The sequence below is a fragment of the Rhinoderma darwinii genome, chromosome 8, assembly GCF_050947455.1.
Source record: "Rhinoderma darwinii isolate aRhiDar2 chromosome 8, aRhiDar2.hap1, whole genome shotgun sequence".
NCBI lineage: Eukaryota > Metazoa > Chordata > Amphibia > Anura > Rhinodermatidae > Rhinoderma > Rhinoderma darwinii.
In genome coordinates this window covers 22,658,070-22,681,465 of record NC_134694.1, presented here as the reverse complement: position 1 = coordinate 22,681,465, position 23,396 = coordinate 22,658,070, and the positions used below count along the sequence as shown (strand labels likewise).

At 42.0% G+C, this 23,396-nt stretch overlaps 2 protein-coding genes across 2 annotated transcripts in view; both read left to right on the top strand.

Moving 5' to 3' along the window:
* Positions 1-23,396, top strand: part of RPL35 (ribosomal protein L35) — a 210,665-nt gene that overhangs the window by 28,069 nt on the left and 159,200 nt on the right. The gene's annotated exons all lie outside the window — the stretch shown is intronic.
* LOC142658916 (uncharacterized) overlaps positions 14,955-23,396 on the top strand; it is a 97,143-nt gene continuing 88,701 nt past the window's right edge. Inside the window, exon 1 of the mRNA XM_075834525.1 lies at positions 14,955-15,098. Coding sequence (XP_075690640.1) covers positions 14,955-15,098 — 144 coding nt within the window. The remainder of the gene's footprint in view (positions 15,099-23,396) is intronic.

Here is a 23,396-nt window from a genome sequence, read left to right as displayed (position 1 = left end):
TATTAGAATATATTTTAGGCACCATGTCAGGTTTGAAGAGGTCTTGTGGTGCCAAAACAACGGAAACCCCCCAAAAGTGACCCGATTTTGGAAACTACACCCCTGAAGGAATTTTTCTAGGGGTATAGTTAGCATTTTTAGCCCACAGGTTTTTTGCTAAATTTATTGGAACTTGTCTGTGAAAATGAAAATCTACTTTTTTTCTGAAAAAACATACGATGTTTTCGTTTTTACAAGGAATAAAGGAGAAAAAGCACCCCAACATTTGTAAAGCAATGTCTCCCGATTACGGCAATACCCCATATGTGGTAATAAACTGCTGTTTGGACCCACGGCAGGGCTCAGAAGGGAACTAGGGCCATTTGGATTTTGGAGCGCAGATTTTGCTGGAATGGTTTTCGGTGCCATGTCGTGTTTGCAAAGCCCTGGAGGGACCATAACAGTGGAAACTCCCCAAAAGTGACCCCATTTTGGAAACTACACCCCTCAAGGATTTTTTCAAGAGGTATATTTAGCATTTTTAGCCCACAGATTTTTTGCTAAATTTATTGGAACTGGTCTGTGAAAATGAAAATCTACTTTTTTTCTGGAAAAACATACAATGTTTTAGATTTTACAAGGAATAAAGGAGAAAAAGCACCCCAACATTTGTAAAGCAATGTCTCCCGATTACGGCAATACCCCATATGTGGTAATAAACTGCTGTTTGGACCCACAGCGGGGCTCAGAAGGGAAGGAGGGCCATTTGGATTTTGGAGCGCAGATTTTGCTGGAATGGTTTTCGGTGCCATGCCGTGTTTGCAAAGCCCTGAAGGGACCATAACAGTGGAAACTCCCCAAAAGTGACCCCATTTTGGAAACTACACCCCTCAAGGAATTTTTCTTGGGGTATAGTTAGCATTTTGACCCTACACGGTTTTTGCTGAATCTATGGGAATTATGCCGTGAAATTGAAAATCTAAATTTTTTCTAATAAAATGTAGTTTTAGCTCAGATTTTTTCATTTTTACAACAGATAAAGGAGAAAAAACACCCCAATATTTGTAAAGCAAACTCTTCTGAGCACAGCAATACCCCATATGTGGTAATAAACTGCTGTTTGGACCCACAGCGGGGCTCAGAAGGGAACGAGGGCCATTTGGATTTTGGAGCGCAGATTTTGCTGGAATGGTTTTCGGTGCCATGTCGTGTTTGCTGCAGAGCCCTGGAGGGATCATAACAGTGGAAACTCCCCAAAAGTGACCCCATTTTGGAAACTACACCCCTCAAGGAATTTTTCTTGGGGTATAGTTAGCATTTGGACCCTACACGGTTTTTGCTGAATCTATGGGAATTATGCCGTGAAATTGAAAATCTAAATTTTTTCTAATAAAATGTCGTTTTAGCTCAGATTTTTTCATTTTTACAACAGATAAAGGAGAAAACACACCCCAATATTTGTAAAGCAAACTCTTCTGAGCACAGCAATACCCCATATGTGGTAATAAACTGCTGTTTGGACACATGGCGGAAGTTAGAAAGGACGGATCGCCATTTGACTTTTGGAGCTCAAGTTTTGCTGGAATGGTTTGCGGCCCCATGTCACATTTGAAAAGCCACAGAGGGGCCAAAATACTGCAAACCCGGCAAAAGTGACCCCATTTGGTAAACTACACCCCTCAAGGCATTTATCATTTGCCTGGACATATGACGGCTTAGGAGTGAAAGGCGCATGTGAGACCAATTTTGGTGATTTTCGCAGCATTAGCCCACAACGGCAGGGCTCTGGGGTCAAATAGTAAAACAAACCCCCAAGTAGTGACCCCCATTTTGGAAACTGCACCCCTGAAGGCATTTTATTAACGGGTGTAGTGAGCATTTTGACCACACAGGTTTTTTTTTTTTCTATTAGAAATGAATGCTCAGTGGATGGTGCAAAGTGAAAATTGCAAATTTCCACAGGTATGTGCCATTTTAGTGCACAATATTTTGTGCCCAGTTCGTGCCACTGAAGACAAATACCTCAAACTGTTAAGCGGGTTCTCCCGGGTATGGCGATGCCATATATGTGGACGTACACTGCTGCATGGGCACGCTGCAGGGCGCACCATTTGGCTTTTGGAGCGTGGATTTTGCTCGCTAGTTGTTTTGTTTGGGGTATTGCTGGTATTTCAGTTTATGATGTGGGGGCATGTGTAATCTGTGCGGAGAACATCAGGGGTATAATAAGAGAGTATAATAATGCGGTAAATAAATAATAATCCGCAGACGTGGCCGGTGTTGCACTGATAAATGGCGCCCGATATTATCCGCTTTTGGACACTCTGCACATTTTGCATCGCCATATTCTGAGAGCCAAAACGTCTTTATTTTTTTTCCCTGGAGCTGGGTGAGGGCTTATTTGTTGCGGGACAATCTGTAGATCTCATTGGCACCATTTTGGGGTACATGCGATTTTTTGATCACTTTGTATTAAATTTTTTTGGCAAGCCGGGTGACCAAAAACCTGCAATTCTGATGATTTTTATTATTATTTTTTTTACGGCGTTCGCCATGCGCTATGAATGACAATTTTACTTTATTCTGCGGGTCGGTATGATTACGGCGATACCATATATATATAGTTTTTCTTAAGTTTTGCAGCGTCTGCACGATAAAATCACTTTTGTTTCAAATAATTTATTTTTGGTGTCACCAGATTCTGAGAGCCATAACATTTTTATTTTTCCGTCAAAAAAGCTGCGGGAGGGCTTGTTTTTTGCGGGACGGGCTGCGTTTTTTAATGGTATAATTTTGGGGTACATGCAATTTTTAGATCCCTTTTTTTATTCTGTTTTGCAAGGGGTAGTGACTAACAAAAAGCGATTCTGGAATAGTTTTTTATTTAATTTTTTTACGGTGTTCACCGTACGGGTAAAATAGCGTGATATTTTTATAGTTTGGGTCGTTACGGACGCGGGGATACCACATATGTGTACTTTTATTTATGTTTTTTGGTTTTTCCTATAATAAAAGACTTATTATAGGAAAAAAGGCTGTTATAGTGTTTTTTAACATGAAACTTATTTTTTTTTTACTTTTTTACAACATTTTTATTAACTTGTTTTAACTTTTACTTTTGTCCCACTAGGGAACTTGAAGGCATGAAGCCCTGATCGCTATTCTAATACACTGCACTACCTACATAGTGCAGTGTATTAGAGCTGTCAGCTATTCACTGACAGCAAGCCTATTAGGCTTCGCCTCCCGGCGGGGCCTAATAGGCTTCCGTACTAGGAAGCGATTGTTAGGCTATGGTTGCCATAGCAACCATCAGAACACTATTGTTATTAGCAACCATAGGGTACGATCTAATCACTTAGATGCAGCGATAGCTGCATCTAAGGGGTTAATCGGCCGGATCGGAGCCTTGCTCCGGTCCTGGCCGTTAGGGCACGATGTCAGCTGTGACAAACAGCTGACACCCGCGCCCGTGGCAACCATCGTGGTTGCCGACAGGGCTACAAGCCACTTCGATGCATCGATCACGTTTATCGATGCATCGAAGGGGTTAATCGGCCGGATCGGAGCCTAGCTCCGGTCCTGGCCGTTGCAGAGGGGCGTCGGGCAGCTGATTCCCGGCGGTGATAACGCTGGCTCAGCTTCTGAGCCAGCGTCATCACATACACACGTCATAGAGCTGTGATTGGTCAGTCTGCTTTGACTGACCAATCACAGCGATCGCCGGCAGGAGACCGCTGTGAATGGTCCCCTGCCGTCTTACTGTGCCGATCAACTGTCATAAACAGTTGACGGCACAGTTCTGTCACCTTGTCCTTTGACAGGGTGACAGTTTTTAGCCAGGACGCACCGGTACGTCCCTGTGCCTTAAAGCACTTCAATGCAGGACGTACCGGTACGTCCTGGTGCGCTAAGGGGTTAAGCAACGGAATTGTGTGCGGAAATTCTGCAGTGTTTACAGTAGCAGCAAAATTGGTGAGATTTAGAAAATCTCATGCCCGTGCTGCGGAAAAGAAACACAGCGTAAACGTTAATTTGACATGCGGTGCGGAATTTAATTTCCCGGCATGTCAATTTATGCTGCATTTTGTTGATTTTCCGATGTGTGTTTTCTCCATTGAATTCAATGAGGATGCAAAACCCACAACAGAAAGTCAAGTGTTGCGACTTTTGCGGCGTAATCACAGCATTTACAAAAATTAAAATCACAACGCCGGAAGAAAAAAAAAATCATACTTACCCAGAACGCCCTCCTTTCTGCAGTTCGGTCTCCTGGGATGACATTGCAGCCCATGTGACCGCTGCAGCCAATCACAGGCTGATGTGTCAAATAGCCTGCAACGACATCCAAGGAGGCCGGAACGGACATCAGGGGAGAGAGGGGGTAAGTATGAACGGCTTTCTACTGCAGCGGAATGTGGTGCAATTTTTCGGACGGAATGTCCTGCGGGTTCCAAGTCGGATATGCAGCATGATTTTTACGTAGCGTATACGTCCCGTGGGAACCCTGCCTTAGACTTCACAAAACAGGAAGTGCCTTATTTTCAGGACTCCTTTTAGTCATCTGGGCTGTTTTGTAGATGCATTTACACTTACTTGTATAACTCTATTAAGACATCACGCAGATAAGATGTGTGTCATAGTGACTGGTTCTCTTTCCACATACAGAGATTAAAGCTCTTATTATTACTGATATAGAACCTCATGTGAAGATGTTCCTCCGGGTATAGAAATAAAACACTATGGCTTTGTTAAAAAAAAATTACTGGATGCAATCAATTTTGGACTGCAATTAATTTTGTATTAGGGGGAGGAGAAAGCAGGAACTATAAATTTATATGATGCCCGGGTGACTATGTGACAAAATAATGCTAAAAATGTCTTCCAAAACCCACCTACATCTAGACCCAGCAGCATGGATAGCTGACATAGGAAGACAGCATGTCATACATTGATAACAATGAGCCTAGCCAAGATTTTTACAAAGATATGATTTATAATATCTAAAGAGAGATCAATCAGAAGAGAAAGGGAAAATAAATGATACATAAAAAATTAGTGCATGAAAGTAGACCTATACCCCTGATAACGTTATGCAAGAATTCCATGCTGTGTGGGGTTCTTGGCTGTACCCATCGGGCAGACACTCAGTTCATCTTCTTAATGTATAGGGAAATATGTAAAATATGTAAGAGATCTACTGTGCAGTTTTGATTATGTGCAAGATAAGATATGAAGAACCTTACAGATACTTAACATGTAAAGCTACAACTTGTTGGAAGGAATTATTTGGCTTACTAGACAAGTCCTCTATTTCTGTTCTACTTCTGTTCTTATTCAATGTATGTTTACCCAAAACAAACAAATATTTGCTTGAGCACCTTCAATACAAATTCTTTGTGCAAGGACGATTATCAACCATTTGCAGAGGCTGTGTTTAATGCAAAAGGTGGGAGGTACTTGAAAGGAAATGTTCACCTTTGAAAATTTTTATTTTATTTGATTAAAACAGTGTATTAGTGTGATTGTTGTAACTTTGCAATTACTTTTTATTAAAAATTATTTTTGCTTTATGAGATACAGCTGCTTGTATCCTATATACAGAGCAGCTGTATCGTGCGCTGAGACCTGAATCCGTCAGATCCGCGGCACTGACGGGTTCAGTGACAGTGGGTCCTGCGTGTCTCTTTGACATGCAGGATCGAGCTGTTATGGGTCACATAACAGGTGGATCCTGCATATTAGAGACATGCAGGATCCGCTGTCACTGAACCCGTCAGTGCCGCTAATCTGACGGATTCAGGTGTCAGCGCTAGATACAGCTGCTCTGTATACAGGATACAAAGCAGCTGTATCTCAAAAAATAAAAATAATTTTTAATAAAAAGTATTTACAAAGTTGCACCAATCACACTGATACACTTTAATTATTTTATTTTTTTTTAAATTGTTTTCAAAGGTGTACATAGCTTTTAATCTAAAACTAATATAGGGTCTTTGTTCTCTGTATTATAGCAACGTCGCATACAAGATAAAGTACACATATTTGGTATTGCTATACACAGAAGAATCATAGAATTCATTCTTAGGGTAAATGTTATTAATTGAACCAACTGTCTTGGAATAGAAACTGAAAAAATCTTTTTTTTTTTTGCTATTCGTGTTTTGTTTTTTTTCTTATATAAGACAAAAAAAGATGTCAGCTCTAATTTACAACACTAAAGCACTTTCGGGGATATTTTTTAAGACTGGCCTTTCATACGCCAGCCTTTATATACAGATTCCTGGAGTAATACGTCTTAAAAATTAGGCGTATCAACGGCCGTCTGTGCATCAGAGAGTCAAATCTTTGCCAGATATGATATGACATAGATTTGCGCTATAAGTTACGCCAGGCATTTAAGGCTGCTGGTGTCCCAGCCACTTCTACTTTTAGAAGAGTGACGCAAGAGGTGGAAAGGCACAAAACGAAATCATTTTCCCGCAAACTTTCCAATTGCGACTTTTCTACTCCAGAAAACTGCCACAGAAAAGTTAATTAATTCCCCTCTATGTGTTCCATGAAAAAAAATATATTTTGATGAAAAAAAAATTATTTATATCAACTATAATATGCATTCAACTGGCAGAGACAGAACACTTTGTCTAGTAATGGCATGTCCAAAGGGTTCCTGGTAATAGGAACACTCTGATACTGTATGTAACCTGGATGAAAGCCAGTGTCAAACTTAATGCATGAATTCCAGCGACTCTTCAATAACAGGGGCCAAGTTGTTGGTAGGATGAGAGAGTGATGTCTGGCAACAGCACTCAGAGACAGGCACAATGCCAGAGCAATATCTTTGTTCTCATTAACACCTTCCCATTTTAATCGTCCCCATTTCAATTGGCTGTGAGAATCTGCTGAGGGATGTTGTCTCCACAGGTGCTGCAATGTTAGCAAACAAAGACGTGAAAAATGGAACAGCTCAAGTGTAATGGCCCTTTTACAATGGCCAATTATCGGGCAACTGAGCGTTCACAGAATACTCGTTCCCGATAATTGCCCTGTGTAAACAAGGCAACGATCAGCCGATGAACGAGCAAACGCTCGTTCATCGGCTGATTGTATCGTTTTCTATGCCCAAGATATTATTTTTGTCGGTCGCACATCTCCCTGTTAACAGGAAGACGCCCTCCCAACATGATAATAATGTATGGGGACGAGCGATCGGAGTAACGAGCACTCGTCCCCATACTAGCTCCTTTTGAGAGGGGCAAACGAGCACCGATCAACGAGCTGTCTCGTTGATCAGCGCTCGTTTACGCGGCCCACTTCGAATTTGGTCGACTTTGGCTGAAAGGATGCAATTAGATACATTTCTATCACTAAAACTTTCCACAAAAAGCATAAATATAAACATTGTAACAGATCAGCGGTAAGTGGGATTTGGCACAGTGGATACACAAGGAAGCATTTGCCATTCATGCTGGCGGGGCTGACATTCCGCCAGGGCTATTTGCAAGTGAGGAAGAAGTGCGATCTTAGTGATATCTTGCTGTGAGGACATGGTGTATTGTGCTTGGAGCCTGAGAACTGAAGCACAGGGAATGCTGTATAGGCGTCCTCTGGTTCTTATAGGGATGGCTCTAGAATATATGACAGCCGCTCTCAGCTGTTTGAGGAGCGAGAGGGGGTCGCAAGATGTACGTCTCTCGGCCTCCTAGCGTATAATCGCTATAGCAACCTGGGACGGATATCTTGCAATCCCCTCTCGCTCCTCAGACAGCTGAGAGCAGCCACCTTGACTTTGGGCCGCATACCCCCACAAGTGCAGCACCACAGCAACAGACACCGCCACACGGCACCACAACAACTGAAAAGATGGAATGAACTCACCTTCAGACGCATCCCCAGTGGCCAACTGAGAGCACAAGTGCAAAAAACACTTTTTCATTTATGCTATAAGGTGATTCTGAGTTAATAGAGAGAGATCCTTTGTTCAGGATTTTCATCGCTATGTGGAGAGTGGCTAAAAAGAGTTTCCCTTGCTCTAATGCAGGACCTGTTCTATCATGCATTAAACAGACAAACTGTCATGGGGCCCGTAAAATTAGTGACTGTCACGGGCCCTACATAGGATGGTGTGGACCCAGTGTGTTGCCAAATGATTTGGTGTGGGGCTAGAAGAGACTAAAGTATAGCTAAGTGTACACCCCTTGTCCTCCGTATGGAGATGTTGACTTGGTCACCAGTATCCCCTGGTCGCTACCCCCAGAATAGCCAACATGGACAGGCGAGGTACAATAACAACAGTTAGTAGACTTCCGGTTCCGGCGCTGACATGTGAGGAGGGTGCAGAGAACGCTCCGTGCTAGACTGACCAAAATAAATCGACTAACACAGCATCCACGACCGAAATCCGGTATTAAATCTTACCTCAGCTCCGGCATCAGTCTGAGGGGAAGAGCGGAGCAGCCAGGTGATAAATAAGTCCGGTGTTCGGAGGAAACAGACGGAAGCGCAGCATCAGCCCGGCGCTCCCGCGTGATCACTCCCGACATCGCCAGACGGAACAAGACAGAGTCGGAGGCATCTTCCTCGCCATATGTAGAGGTACAGCATCAGGGAGCGAACACAGGGGAAAATTCACGCCACGCAAGCCAGTCCATAACGGCTCTGAGGAAAGAGGAGGAGACGAGGCACCCACTGGAAAAAGTCGGGCGCCATTTTGCAGCAGGGCCGGGGGCATGACGCAGCGGTATTAGAGAATAAGGCAGACGGCTGAATAATCGATCAGTGTCGGGGGAGTCAGAAGGAATACCGGTGATAGCCCCAGTGAAAACACTCTCAACACGGTCAGACAGAGGCAAGTGAAAAGCAGATTATAACAGGAGCTAAAAGAAGGGAAAGCAGTGACCAGCAAAAGAAAATAATCATACTGTGTATAGACAGTTACACATAAGCGCTGCTGAAAGGTGCATAGAGATTGACTGTGGGGAGACAGAAGCCATTTTAGGATACAATCCCGCCTCCCAAGAAGCCTCTTTTGGTTATTGTGACCAGGTCAAGAGATAGAGTGCGTGCAAGTACCTCGGGGAACGAGATGCCGCCAGTAACCCGCAAAGATAAACAGCCCACAGGACATTCATCCTCAGAACACGAGGATCAAGTATCGGATGATGATGGGATGGGAACAGCTTCTGGCGCGGCAATGACACCAGTGATCGATTACAAAAAATTGGCCAGGGAAGTGGCTAAGCGTATAACGCCGGATATACAGGACACGCTAGCAAATACAATAGCGGCCTCATTGCAACAATTTCAAAGCGAGCTCACTCAACATGGGGCACGGTTGGATGAAGTGGAACAACGTATCTCAATGCTTGAAGACGAAGCCGCAGACACGCACGGGACACTTCAGGAGCTGATGGAAGAGAAGCAGAGGATGGCCCTCAAAATAGACGACTTGGAGAACAGGTCACGGAGAAACAATTTACGCATAGTAGGTCTTCCAGAAAACATACCGGTTGCACAGCTGAAACGAATATGCGAGTATGACTTGCCAAAAATGCTGAACATGAACGGGCCGTGCAAGGTTGAAAGAGCACATCGAGTGGGGCCAGAACGACAACAGCAGCAGTCACAAGCAGGAGCTGGAAAGAGAGCCAGACAAGTCATAGTAAGATATCTGGACTATTCTGACAAAGAAGCCCTACTAAGAGCCTATAAAATGCGGCAGGGACCGGCGAAGCTAAATGGAGTACCAATCATGATATTTGGGGATTATTCAGCTGAGGTGTCCAAAAAGCGCAAACAATTCAGCAAGATATGTACCGCTTTTTATAACAAGGGATTGAAATTCCAACTCCAATATCCGGCGATATTGAAAGTTACAACGCCAAGCGGAACCTTGCAGATCTACACCGATCATCGAGAAGCTGAAGAAGTTTTCAAGGACTTGTTGCAGGAGGATCTATCGCTGAAGGGGACAAGGTCAACGTCAGAGAAGGAGATGCCAGCACAAGTCCAAACCCCGTCAATGAAAAGTCAACCACCAAGGGAAAAAAGAATGACGCAGACTCCACGAGTAGTGAAATAAAACACCAGGACTATAATTTGATGAGACTTTGGAGACTGGCCTGTTTAAGTGAAACGGGTAGAAGATGGGTGAGCATGACAGATGGCTCATCTGAATATTCACAAATATGAAGGACGTAGGGGGTGGGATTGACTCCTGGGGGATGTGATATGTAATGTTGTTATTTGGTCGGAGGATAGAATCTATTTGGTTAGGAAAGCGGGAGAAAGCACTATGTTAGAAAAAAGTGAAGTTTTGAAAATAATGGGTGCGGGAAGGCAAGGGACCCTTGGGGATAGAAGGGAAAGTTATGGGATTGTTAAAAGTTTTGGTTTTACATCAAAGGACAGAAGATTAATAATATACAAAGCAGCCACAAGGGAGCTAATTAGTAGTAAAATTATCAACACAATTTGCAGGTTTTGGTTGATTATAGGAGTGGGATTAAGAGATATGCATGGTCAACATAGCTCAATGTTGTTAGTTGTTTTATGAGAATAATAACATGGAACGTTAAAGGATTGCTGTCCCCCCATAAGAGAGCCATGGTATTGAGACATTTGCATTCACTAAAAGTTGATATAGCTCTGCTTCAAGAAACGCATCTGGAAGATAAGGATTTTTTCCGTATGAGAAAGTGGTGGGTAGGAGAAGTATATGGGTCAGCTGCAGTTAAAAAAAAAATGGAGTGATGATCCTAATACATAAAAATTTAACATCCACAACACGCTCACAGTATGCAGACAAGGAGGGACGCATAATACAGCTCTTACTGGACACACCGGCGGGGGAAATAAGTATATATGACATATACGCCCCCAATACAAGCAACCGTGCGTTCTTCCAAGAACTGCAGGATAAGATTCTGACGGACACAAATGTACTGAAAATAGTGGGGGGGGATTTTAACTCGGTAATGGATCCGGCTGAACACAGGCAACGAAATCCCCTCGCACAATCTCTTGCAACAGACGACATCCTGCCGAACTTTACACAGGCCACAATGCTGGGGGATAGCTGGAGGCATATGAATCCAGATGGTAGAGAGTACACTTACTTTTCGTCACAACATAAATCATGGTCCAGATTGGACTATATTTTTTTGAGCTCACACTTGATACAGAGATTGGAGCAGGTGGACATAAAAAATATGGTCATCTCAGATCATGCTCCAATGAGCATAATGCTGACTGACACATACCCTAAAGGGGGGGATTTCATTTGGAGATTTCCGACAGTGCTAGCAAATGAGGAAGGATTCCAAGAGCTATTGAGAGGTTGGTGGTTAGAATATGACGGGGACAACGCGACACACAGAACAGAATATGCATTATACTGGGAAACAGCGAAGGCGGTACTGAGAGGGAGGATCATGGCTTATGCTGCATTCAAAAAGAAGCAAACGTTTCAGAAATATAAGGAATACAGTGATGGTCTAAGGGGGGCATATTCCAGCTTTCAGACAGACCCGAAGCCAGACAAACAGAGACAGTGGGTAGAAGCCAAGAGATTGTTCGAGGAGTGGCTAGACAAAAAGGAGAAATATGGCAGATCAATTTACGAGGCGGAGCTTTTTAGGTTTGGAAATAAGGCAGGGAGGCTGCTAGCAGGATTATCAAGGGGTTTTCGGCCGCGCTCACATATCACAAAGTTAAAAGATCATACTGAGCAGATGCACACGGATCCTAGGAAAATAAACGACATTTTGAAATCCTATTATCAGACATTATATAAAGAAGGACAGACGACAAACACTACACAAGGAGACCAGTTGCTAGATAGGTTAGATATGCCAACTTTGAGCACAGATCAATTAGACAATCTTAATACGCCAATTACTATGGAAGAGCTACAAATGGCAATTAAGGGATTACCAAGAGGTAAAGCTCCGGGACCAGATGGATACCCGGCAGAGTTCTACAAAATAATGATAGAACAAATAACACCAACATTATTATCCTATTTTAACTCGTTGATGCAGGGAACCCACATACCAGCAGCGGCAAATATGGCGTACATAAAGGTACTACCCAAAACAGGAAAAGATCTTTCGCAACCGGGTTCGTACAGACCCATATCACTAATAAACCAGGACCTTAAATTAATATCAAAGATAATGGCAAATAGATTGGCGGTCTTGATGCCTCAGTTGGTGGGAACATCACAAGTGGGCTTTATCAAGGGTAGAGCTGCAGTCACTAACATCAGAAAGGTCCTGGGAGTGATGGATGAGATTAAAACTAGGCCATTGTCATGTGACCAATCAGCTCTGGTGGTCATAGATGCAGAAAAAGCCTTTGACAATGTTGAATGGCGATGGCTAAACATGGTCCTGGACAAGTTTAATGTAAAAGGGAACTTCAGACAGTATCTGAGAGCATTGTATACGGAACCTACTGCAGCAGTCTGCACGCCGGGATTCAGGTCATCGACATTCGCATTACAGAAGGGAACGCGACAGGGATGCCCCTTATCGCCGTTGCTATTTGATCTGGCGCTGGAACCCCTTATCAAGATCTTAGAAGGTGAGGAGTTATATTCGGGGATACACATAGGGGATAAGGAAGTGAAGTCAGCAGTATTTGCAGATGATATTCTTCTGTTTATGTCAAAACCCAATCTACACTTACAGAAGGTCTTTGACCTGATTAGGCATTATGGTTCTTTTGCGGGGCTTAGGATTAATCCGGCAAAGTGCGAGTTGCTGAGATTATCACAACATAATCATAGGGAAAACATAGAAATTCAAAAAACAGGTATCAAGGTAGCGACATCACACATAACATACCTAGGGATTAAGATAGGGCAAACGGCAGAAACTCTGTATAAACTCAATTACAAACCGCTTTTCCAGAAAATAACTAATGAACTTATTAGATGGGCAAATTTGCCCCTTTCGCTATTTGGTAGATGTCATCTGGTTAAGATGATATCTTTTGCAAGAATGCTGTATCCACTCCAGACATTGCCCATTTTATTGAAACATAAGGATGTGAAGGACTTTAATACTAAAATATCGAAGTTTATTTGGGCAAATAAAAGACCCAGAATCGCAATGGCTAAATTACAAGGCTATCACTGGCAAGGCGGGATAAATATACCACACTTAAGGGGATACAATATAGCCAGCTTATTTAGACATGTGGCGGACTGGCTGCAGCATTCTAGTCACTATTCAAATTACGAGTTGGATAAGGCACTGGCGGGACCTCATGATCTCGTCTCTTTACTACATACTAGACTAACATCGCTTCCTAGACATGTAAAGGGATCAGTGCTACTGAGAGATACTATAATGTGCTGGAAGGAGGTGAGGAAAAAGATGGGGCTGTCATATCAGTTATCCAAATATCTACCACTATGGTCACACATAGAATTTCCAGCGGGGCAATCGAGTTCTCTATTCACAGCATGGAAACAAAGGGGAATTGAGACAGTAGGCAATGTACTTCATGCTACGGAGGCCAGATTATATACATTACCGGAATTAGTAGAGAAATTTGGAATTTCCCCGAGCCATTTCCTTCAGTATTTACAAGTTAAATCGTTCTGCACAAAACTGGTAAGGAATTTGGAATCAGAAATTACAAATAATGCATTTGATGAGGTGATTGGAGATGAGACACATAGGACGTCACTGTCGATGCTTTACAAAACCATAAGAGAATTGTACATCCGAGTAGCTCCGAGAGATCAGTTTGCATACTGGAGACGCACCTTGAACATGCAAGACGTTAAAAGTCCTCTTTTGGAGGGCTGGAAGGTAGTGAGGAAATGTGTGGTGAATGAGGTGTGGAGAGAATCACACTTTAAATTAATGCATGCGGCAATTTATGCTTTCAATATTCCAGCAACGATAGCTAATACCAGCAGAATACATGCTTGTCCAAAATGTAGTCAATTAAATACTGATTTATACCATGGCATATGGTCATGCCCAGAGATACAAAAATTTTGGAGGAAAGTTTTAGATTATGTTCAGCTACTATGGAACAGAGAGATACCAACAGACCCTATGTTGTTGCTCTTTCACTATAAGGCTGTAGCTAGTGCAGAAGTAACAGAGATTCAGATGCATATTCCCCCACTGATGCATATAATATTTCTTGTAGCCAAAAGATGCCTGCTAAAAGGATGGATTGAAAGCAATATCCCCTCAATACACCATGTAACTCAGCAAATGAGAGTCTGTATGTATTCAGATAAAGTAGAAACGACAAAACATAAGAAACAAAGAACCTCAGGTTTTTTCAAACGATGGAGGCCATTTATAGAACAGTTGCCTGCAAGAGAGATAGGGGAACTGATGGAGAACTTCAGATATACTTCTTGGTATCTTACAGAAGATATTAAAGGTACTCTGGGAAGCTTGAAAGTGCATTGATGGAAGGAAATGAATAGAGGAAAGGAGAGGATGAAAGACCGGGGGAAGATAGTGGACAAGGAAGGGGCTTAAGTGAGGGCCAAGACAGTAGGGCGTTGAGTTCAAAGAGACAGGGATATAATAAAGGATAAGCTTACTAAGGTACAAGGTCTTTGATGTGCTCAAGAAAGGGAGACAGAATATAATAAAATGATGTTAACCCAAGGAACGACAAGACCTCAAATATTGCACTGTGTACGCTCCTGCGTGAGTTAAAGAAGACATCTGTCTGAATGTAAATAAAATGTTGTGTTGGAAGTGTATTATGATTGTATGAAAACCAATAAAAATGTTTTTCAAAAAAAAACAACAGTTAGTATGCAAAGTCCGGTATTGCATAGGTCAGGTCAGGTGGCAGACGATTACTCAAGGAAAGCAATGCTTTTTGGAATAAAAAATAGCTCCTTGTGTCGGGCGCTTCCGTGTAGCTACACGGGGCACCAGCTACACGGAAGCGCCCGACACAAGGAGCTATTTATTATTCCAAAAAACATGTTTGAAAACCACGTCGAGGAAACTCCAGCACAGGAGGCATCCACCGTGGGTCAGCTCCAGAGGCTAACACAGTGTACCGGAAAGTTCACCAGACGAGCAATAAAGTCAAGTTGTGCTGATGATCCTGCACAACTACATCAGGTGAGTCGATTACAACTTCACCATACAAAAAAATACCATCAGTACATACAAGATCACCCCAGAGGAGCGGCATCTCTCTTTTTTTGTTCCTTTTTTAAACCATCAAGGAAAGCAATGCAAGCGGACGGGGCAGGCGACACATGTCCGTCCTGGCGAACAGGCATTCGGTCAGGGCAAGCGGCAGACAGGGATGGTCAAGTTCAAGCATGGTCAGTAACAGTAAATACAATAGCATTTTCAGGATAGCAGAACTAGCATGCTAGATAAATAACCTAATTGCTCAGGCGTGAAGCAACCCTATTAAATCCAGTAAAGCTGGGTGAGCTGCTATAGGCATCAGGAGGAGAACCATTAGTAGAGCAGCGGTGGGGAAGGCCGCCAATACTGTGGGATGGAGAAGAGACGTGGCGCCGTCCAGAAGCCAGAAAACCCTGCGTAAGTGAACGGCAGCGGGAGCGGGCAGGCCATTACACAACCCATTGTTTACACTACACATTGATTTGTGTAATTCTTCATTTCCCCGGTGGTCGCGATCTAGTAAAATTATAATACTTACTAACAGTTTTAACCACAGATTACAACTGATTGCTAAAGGTCCGAGCAGGGGGGACACTTTGTGATCAATTTATTGTCATAGGACCCATTAAACAAGTAGGGATTATTCTAAGTGGACAAAATCTTTGATGTGGTTTTAATGAATAATTTAATGTCTGTGTAGAATGGATTGAATGGGTTTTTTCTTTACAGTTAAACTAGGATGGGGCATTAAAAGAGACCTACCAGGGGAACATTTTTGAAAAGGCCCGTTAGTGTACATTAAAAATGTGAAAATTTGTTAATTCATTTCTTAATTTCTTTCTTCTATACTGAGATATAATTGATTCAATTTTTAGACCCAAAGCCTGAAGCTGCACTACTGAGGTTCTGATGTCATATGTGTGTACATGAGGGAAAACACTATTTCAGGCTATTATATAACTTGTATATGACATTTTGTTTAGTAGTTTTCCCCTTTACAGGCTCTATCTCTAATTTTCCGTTTTCTGTGAGACTGACTGAAGCCTAACGGCTATCAAGAAGAGAATCCTGCTCTCCTATCTCTATCATATATATAGAGGCAGCAGTAGAATGGATGACATTATACAGCAGTACAGACCAGTGTAGTTGAGAATCCAGGCCTAGGGTGACATAGAAAGTTTTACCAGGATGTGTGTGTGTTTCTATCTGCTCACCACTACCCTCTCTACAGTATAGACTTGTATGCAGTGTCTGTTGCTGACTCACTCTCTCTGCTCCCCTCTCCCCTCCCCATAGACTGTTATAGGCAGGCAGTGAAGTGACCCACCCCCCCCCACCTTCTGCAGCCCATCAATTCTGCTCTGTAACTAGGGACGGCCAATGCTTGACAACGGTAGGTGGACTAGATTACAGGAAGGGAGACACCTAGTGGCAGTAACTTCTTACAGAATGTACATGAATAAAACAACTAAAATGTAACAGTAAGTAATATACACAGATAAATAAGAGAAGCACCTCCAGCTCACCTTGATATGCAGATGTGTTTCTAGGAAGGTTCATGCACGGATCCTTGTGTCGGCACACATATAGACGAGACTAGAAAAAATGGGGTTGAATCCAGCACGGACAGTTGTTTTAAAATGGAAGAACTATTTCCAAGTTTAATTGGCCAGTATGTTTGGCAAGTTAAAATCAGGAGTAAAGAGCACGGTGTGACATCCTGATATAGTGGAGAAAAAATTGTGGTAGTGGTAGATAGAGAGCCTACGCGTTTCAGACGCTCCAAGCGTCCTTAGTCATGGCTGAAGCTCAGCCATGACTAAGGACGCTTGGAGCGTCTGAAACGCGTAGGCTCTCTATCTACCACTACCACAATTTTTTCTCCACTATATCAGGATGTCACACCGTGCTCTTTACTCCTGATTTTAACTTGCCAAACATACTGGCCAATTAAACTTGGAAATAGTTCTTCCATTTTAAAACAACTGTCCGTGCTGGATTCAACCCCATTTTTTCTAGTAACAGTAAGTAAATTACAAAGTTGATCTATATCAGGTATACTATTAGATTTAGCATAAGTTCTTTGAAAAGTTAGTGTCTATTTAAGGAATTTATTGTGCATGTAAGATTGTTTTAACAACCCACAGTGAACACTTGTTTTAAATTATTAATGCTAATAGAGAAAATGATTACAGATACGTCCAATAACTGTATTTTATGTTATCTGAACTTTCACACAGGACTAATCTGTTCCACTCTGCAGGTCTTGTTTTACTATGCAGATCTTGTTTTACCTCCCAGTTGTCATATCTATGGGTGTTGTCGGACTGCAGCCCCCTCCCCAAACTTTCTCAGGGGAAATGTGGATAGGCAATGTTTGATTGTTTCTGGCCACATGCTATTGTTTTTCCCAAGAAAAGCCTGTCTGCCCACACTCGTCTGACTCTCTCGGACTGACATAAACATGCACTTTTGGGCAATTTGAAAATACATGTTTATGTTAAAACCTTTCTAAAAAGATCTTCTATAGTTGGACAATTCCTGTACACCTAACTACTATCTAATGTCAGTGGTATTAGAAAAAAATAGATAGATCAGTAATGGAATGCAAAGATTTATGCTCTACAAGAAGGATTGCTGTATATACATAAGTATTCGCTGTCTATCCCCTGTAAGTTTTAATAGCTTAGGCCTCTTCATAAACACAGGTCTGCTTTATAAACAGACATACAGCGACACAACCGACACACTACAAAAGTACTATAAAAAGAATAAGGTCGTCTTTGAACATCATTTTACAATTTCTACGTAACATAAAATGTTTAGTAACTATGTAAAAGTATGCACAAATCCTGTATTATGCTCCAGAGCTATATTCCCAATTCTGCTGGTTGTCAGTGGAAACAGTCAACAAGTTTGTTATCAGACACATCCTTAAAGGGTTGTCTACCTTCTGACAACTGACGACCTATCCACCAGATAGTTCATCAGTATATAATCGGTGCGGGTCCGACACTCGGACCCTGCACTGATAAGCCGCTCCGGTGGTTTGCGGGCATCAAATGTTATGGCACATAATGCTATGCACGGAGCCCGGAAGCAGTTGGCTCTGTACATAGCATAGCGGCCGTGCTACAGAACTGCAGGTCTGCTCCTATTCACTTGAATAGGAGCAGTTCTGCAATACGGCAGCTCGGCCTCTATTCCGTGGCCAGAGGTAAGTGCTTCCGGCTTGTACGTCCGTTGCCGGACCTGCTGATCTATGCAGGGTTCAGGTGTGGGACCCCCAGAAATAATGTACTGATGACCTATCCGGTGGATAACTCATCAGTTGTCAGAAGGTGGAAAACCCCTTTAACAAGTTGGACGACCACTCTTAAAGAGAAATAACAATGCTGGAGCATTTTTTAGAACACTGTGTTGTGCCGTTCCTCTGTTACCCCGTTTTTAAATGCACGAATACATTGACAACTGGATGTTACCATTCCCCTTGTCAAAGGGACTTGTCCCTGCACACTCTTACACTGTCCATTCAGTGCTGGCAATGTCAAACTATGGAGGGATACACCCTATTTACAAAGGGAATGATAACCCTCTCCTATTGTCCATTTATTTATACATTTTAGGAAGCACTAACAGAGGAACGTCACAACACAGAGTTCTAAGAAATCACTACACCACTTTTTTTCCCTTGACAGCTCATTCGGTTGACTTTGATATAATGTGCGTTGCCAATTTTTTGTTTGCCGCTGATTATTATACAATCCTCTTGCAAAGATGATGCTTGGAAATTTCAGCTCTGAATCCTGCAGAATTATGAATGCAGTTCTATACTATAATATGTGATATTATATATCTATTGCTAGGTAAGATTGGCCACACGGTAATTGACACAATATCCTTAGAAGAAGTTTTCCAATAAAGTTTCACGTCGGGCCGTGTAAAAGGACCCTAAGTCAGTGCATAAGAAACACCAGTATACAGTGAGCAGATAACATCTCTATACATAATGTAAAAAGAAATGTAAAGGTGAGCAGGAATCATCTCATGAAACCTGGTTAAGACTTGATGTTACTTTTCAGAACAAATAATTTCCTAAATGTCAATTTCCCAATATATTTTATTATGAGAGATGTGCCTGTTAGCTGTGGGGCCAGAAATGTACATAGAGGTTAGGGGATCCCATAGCAAAGATTAAAATGAGACCCCCACCTGATGATACTTAACTCAACCACATCCCTAACCACCTGGGACCGGAAGACTTGCATCTTATTTGCTCCCATCTGCTTTTCATGATCCTTGGATAATTCCCCACATCCTTCTTTGTAGGATCCATGGAGAGGGAATCCCTGCACAGATTCTTATCACCCATTAAAATAAAAGATGCAGCCAACCTGGCCTTGGCCTTTACTTTCCAGGGGCTCCATAGCAGCCACATTGTCTACTGCTATGTCGCATATTCCCTTGTAGAGCTTGCATTACCATGGGCAGTGCCCTGTGCAGTACCGTCTGTTGGCGCCCTTCCTTTATGGTGTACTTTCATACAGTCTACAAATAGCCATACCGTAAAGTGCTACATACATATATGGTGCCTCACATTTTTATAAAGTTGCATAAGAAATTAGGATATACAATGCCGTTACCACCAGACACTGCAGACTAAATATAATTTATAGCATCTAAAGGCCCATAATACAGGCCAATAGTCAGGCAAACGAACGTTCACAGAGCAACGATCCGCCGATGAACGAACAAACGCTTATCTTTTATGCAGCCGAAAATATTATCGTTGTCGGCAGCACAACTCCTCGTGTAAAAAAGGGATATGTGCTGCCGACATCATAGAAATGTATGGGAACGAGAAATCGTAGTAAAAAAAGAGTGCTCGCATACATAGCTCCTTGTGAAAGCAGCAAACGAGCGATGATCAATGAGCCGTCTCGTTGATCGGCGCTCGTTTACACGGCCCACGTCGGGCCGTGTAAGAGGACCCTAATTCAGTGCTCAAGAAACACCAGCATACAGTAAGGAGATAACATCACCATACATAAAGTAATCTAATAACCGTGTTATAAAATTTAAATAATACTGCCATACAATTTGTATTAAGATTTGTGGCGATCAACACTTGGGTGCCAGGCCATCATTGGCATCCCCTTTAGCAGGAATGGCTGATGTGTTCCTTGCGACCAGTCCTGTGCCCTTGTATGGGACAAATCCTAAACTACAGTAAGTGAATAAAAATTCCCTGAAACGTTGCTGCTATCTTTCATATTGAGGCAGAATATATAAATTTAGCAATTAAGGAATAAGAAATATGCTGATAAAATTGTTAAAATATGTTGAAATGTGCCATGACACTTGCGGATGAAAGTTTGCTAGAGCCCTTTAAATAATATCTGCACACACTAGACATATAGGAATGTCTAAGGTATTGAAGGACTACAGGGTGCTTGGATAACTCCACCTAATCCCCCCAGATGCCATTAAAACCTTTTCCGGGTTCAATTGCCAAAGATTACTGTGTCTGCATGAAAAGAATGAATGCAATGACCATGTAAGTGGCACAGACGTTTTTGCCGTTAATTAAAGTTAAAATGTAAAGGTCGGGTTTAGTGCAATTTTTCAAGCACTATTCAGAGTTGCTGATTTTCTGAGGCTGCTAGTTCTCCGTGAACATAATGGCACTTTGAGGAGCCGTGATGCTTTGAACTTGTAGGGAAAGACACTATTGTCTGTGTTCACTGAAATGTCATTACTCTTCCTGTACTTCAGAACCCAGGACAAACAGCTCATAGAACAGGGTGCTTAGGGTGACACTACTGGATTAATGATAATGAGGTTTACTATGAGTGGCTAGCAATTACCAAGAAATATTCCATCTGTTGCGGACAAGTGAAAAATAATGTGTCTTTCTAAATTTGCTTTCTATTAATACACACTTTGGCCCAAGTTTGTTCCTCATTACAGAGAATTTAGTATGTATAACATATGTTTATATAATTGTTTAGCGGTAAATTAATAACTTAGCTGTAATACAATGGAATTTTTTTAAGTGGGAAGTAGTGTGCTGCCACCTAGCGTGACAATGTTTGTGAAAAATGGACATAAATTTTTCTCTGATCCAAAAGGATAAAGTTACATTAAGAGAGCTATTTGATTTTCTTCTTAGAATTATTATTATTATTATTATTATTATTATTATTATTATTATTATTATTATTATTATTAATATTATTATTATTATTATTATTATTATTATTATAAACTCTTACTCTAGACCTCACAATGATAAAGTGGATAGTCATAGAATTACTGAAGACATCACATGATTAAAGTGATTATTTAGTGGGAGGCAGGGCAGGGGCATACATGGAGCAAAGAGGGTCCATAGCAAAAATAACTATAATGGCGATCCCTGCTGGAACTTGATCAATGCCATTACAACCTTCCATCCCAGTACAAGAGGGACCAGAGTGCAGAGTGACATGAACCACCGGATGTTTCCTCTTCACTCATTTATTAAAGTTTTCTGTGATTGTTTAGAGCACGATTCAGCAACCTGTGGCACAAGTGCCTCAGCCGGTAGGTGGGGCATGGTTTGCCGGCTCACTTTCCTCTCCCAGTATCCCGCGCCATTGAGTGCTTGGTGGCACTGAATACAGGGAGAGAGAGCTTCATTATGAAGCTTCATTATGCACTTGGCGGTGCTTATCACCAGGAGAGAACAGTGCTCTCTCTGCTAGTATTCAGCGCTCCTAAGCTGGTGTTCAGCAGCCGCGGTCTCTCCAATGTGCACCCCCTTTTTCAGCTGGTGTTCAGTCGCCTCATATGCACCTCAAACGGATCATCTTGCAAAGAAAGCCAGGGACAATGGTTACACCGAAATGTAAGTTTAATTAAGTGATTAATTGTTTTATGTCACATACGTGGTAACACATGTTAAATGACCTTCAGGTTTGCATGGCACACTGAGTTCTTCAATTATGAGTTGTGAGTTGTTGTTTTTTACTGACACGCCATACAAAACAGTTTGCCTACCTCTGGTTTAGAGGGCGAGTTCTGGGCAGGTTTACACAGTTCACACAAAAGAGAAATGGGGTTAAACTGAGCTTGGCCCTCTTTTCTCATGGATCCCTGAGATCTTATGATATGCCTTGGAACTATGACTACTTGATCCATGCAACAAGGGCACATCATGAGGCCTGGGGAATAAAAGCAAGGGCCTAATTCACAAATGGGCTACCATAAACCTGCAGTATATTCTTTGCAGGGCACTAACAATTAATTTGACTAAATTGCGGTTCTATGCAATGAAATTGGTCCTAGAGTGTTGTGTATGCATTCCTAAAGAGAACCTTTCACCTATACAGCATGTAATCGGCAGGGCCTGCACAAACCCTGGGACACTTTAAATTTTTTTCTACCCTCCTCTGTTATTTAGATATCGGTGCCATTATATTTGGCGCCCGATATTTAAATAACCCCATGAACTGTCAATGGCAAGGGGGCGTGTAACATGGCTGTGACACTGTCCAATCAGCTACAGACAGTGTCGCAGCAATTGCCATTACACGCCCCATTGACAGTTCAGGGGGTTATTTAAATATCGGGCACCAAATATAACGGCACCGATATCTAAATAACGGAGGAGGGTAGAAAAAAAATGTAAAGTGCCCCCAGGGTTTGTGCAGCCCGGCCCATTACATTCTGCACATCTATGGGCAGGTGAAAGGTTCTCTTTAAGATTGGGAGCACCACTGGGAAAAGGAACATATGTTATGCGGAATATTTTGCATTATATTATGAGTTAAGAAATTTATTAGGCAAATTGTAGACAAGAATTTATAGCAGGAATATCTATACTCTCTGCATCCCAGCACACACAGCAGGGTTACCTCCATGAAACATTACGTCACCATTGTATTTCTGCCATCCAGATGCAGCCGGATAAATGATGAGAGGGAACGTAGCATGCATCACACAAAGCAGAGATAAACGGCCCTGGGACATGTTTGTTTTTTATTGCACATAAGAAGTTCCATGCTTCTCTAAAAAGTCAAACTAAAGTGTAAAAAAAGTCAAAAAATAAGTTGTAAAATAAAGTTTAAAGTAATAAAATAAAACACAATCACTGCGTCTGTAACAGCCTTAACTATAAAAATATTATATTATTTATTCCGCCCAGTAAATGGTATAAAAAAAACCCCGTAAAAAACAATACCAGAATTTCAGTTTTTAGGTCACTATGCCCTACAAAAATTGGAATAAAAAGTGATC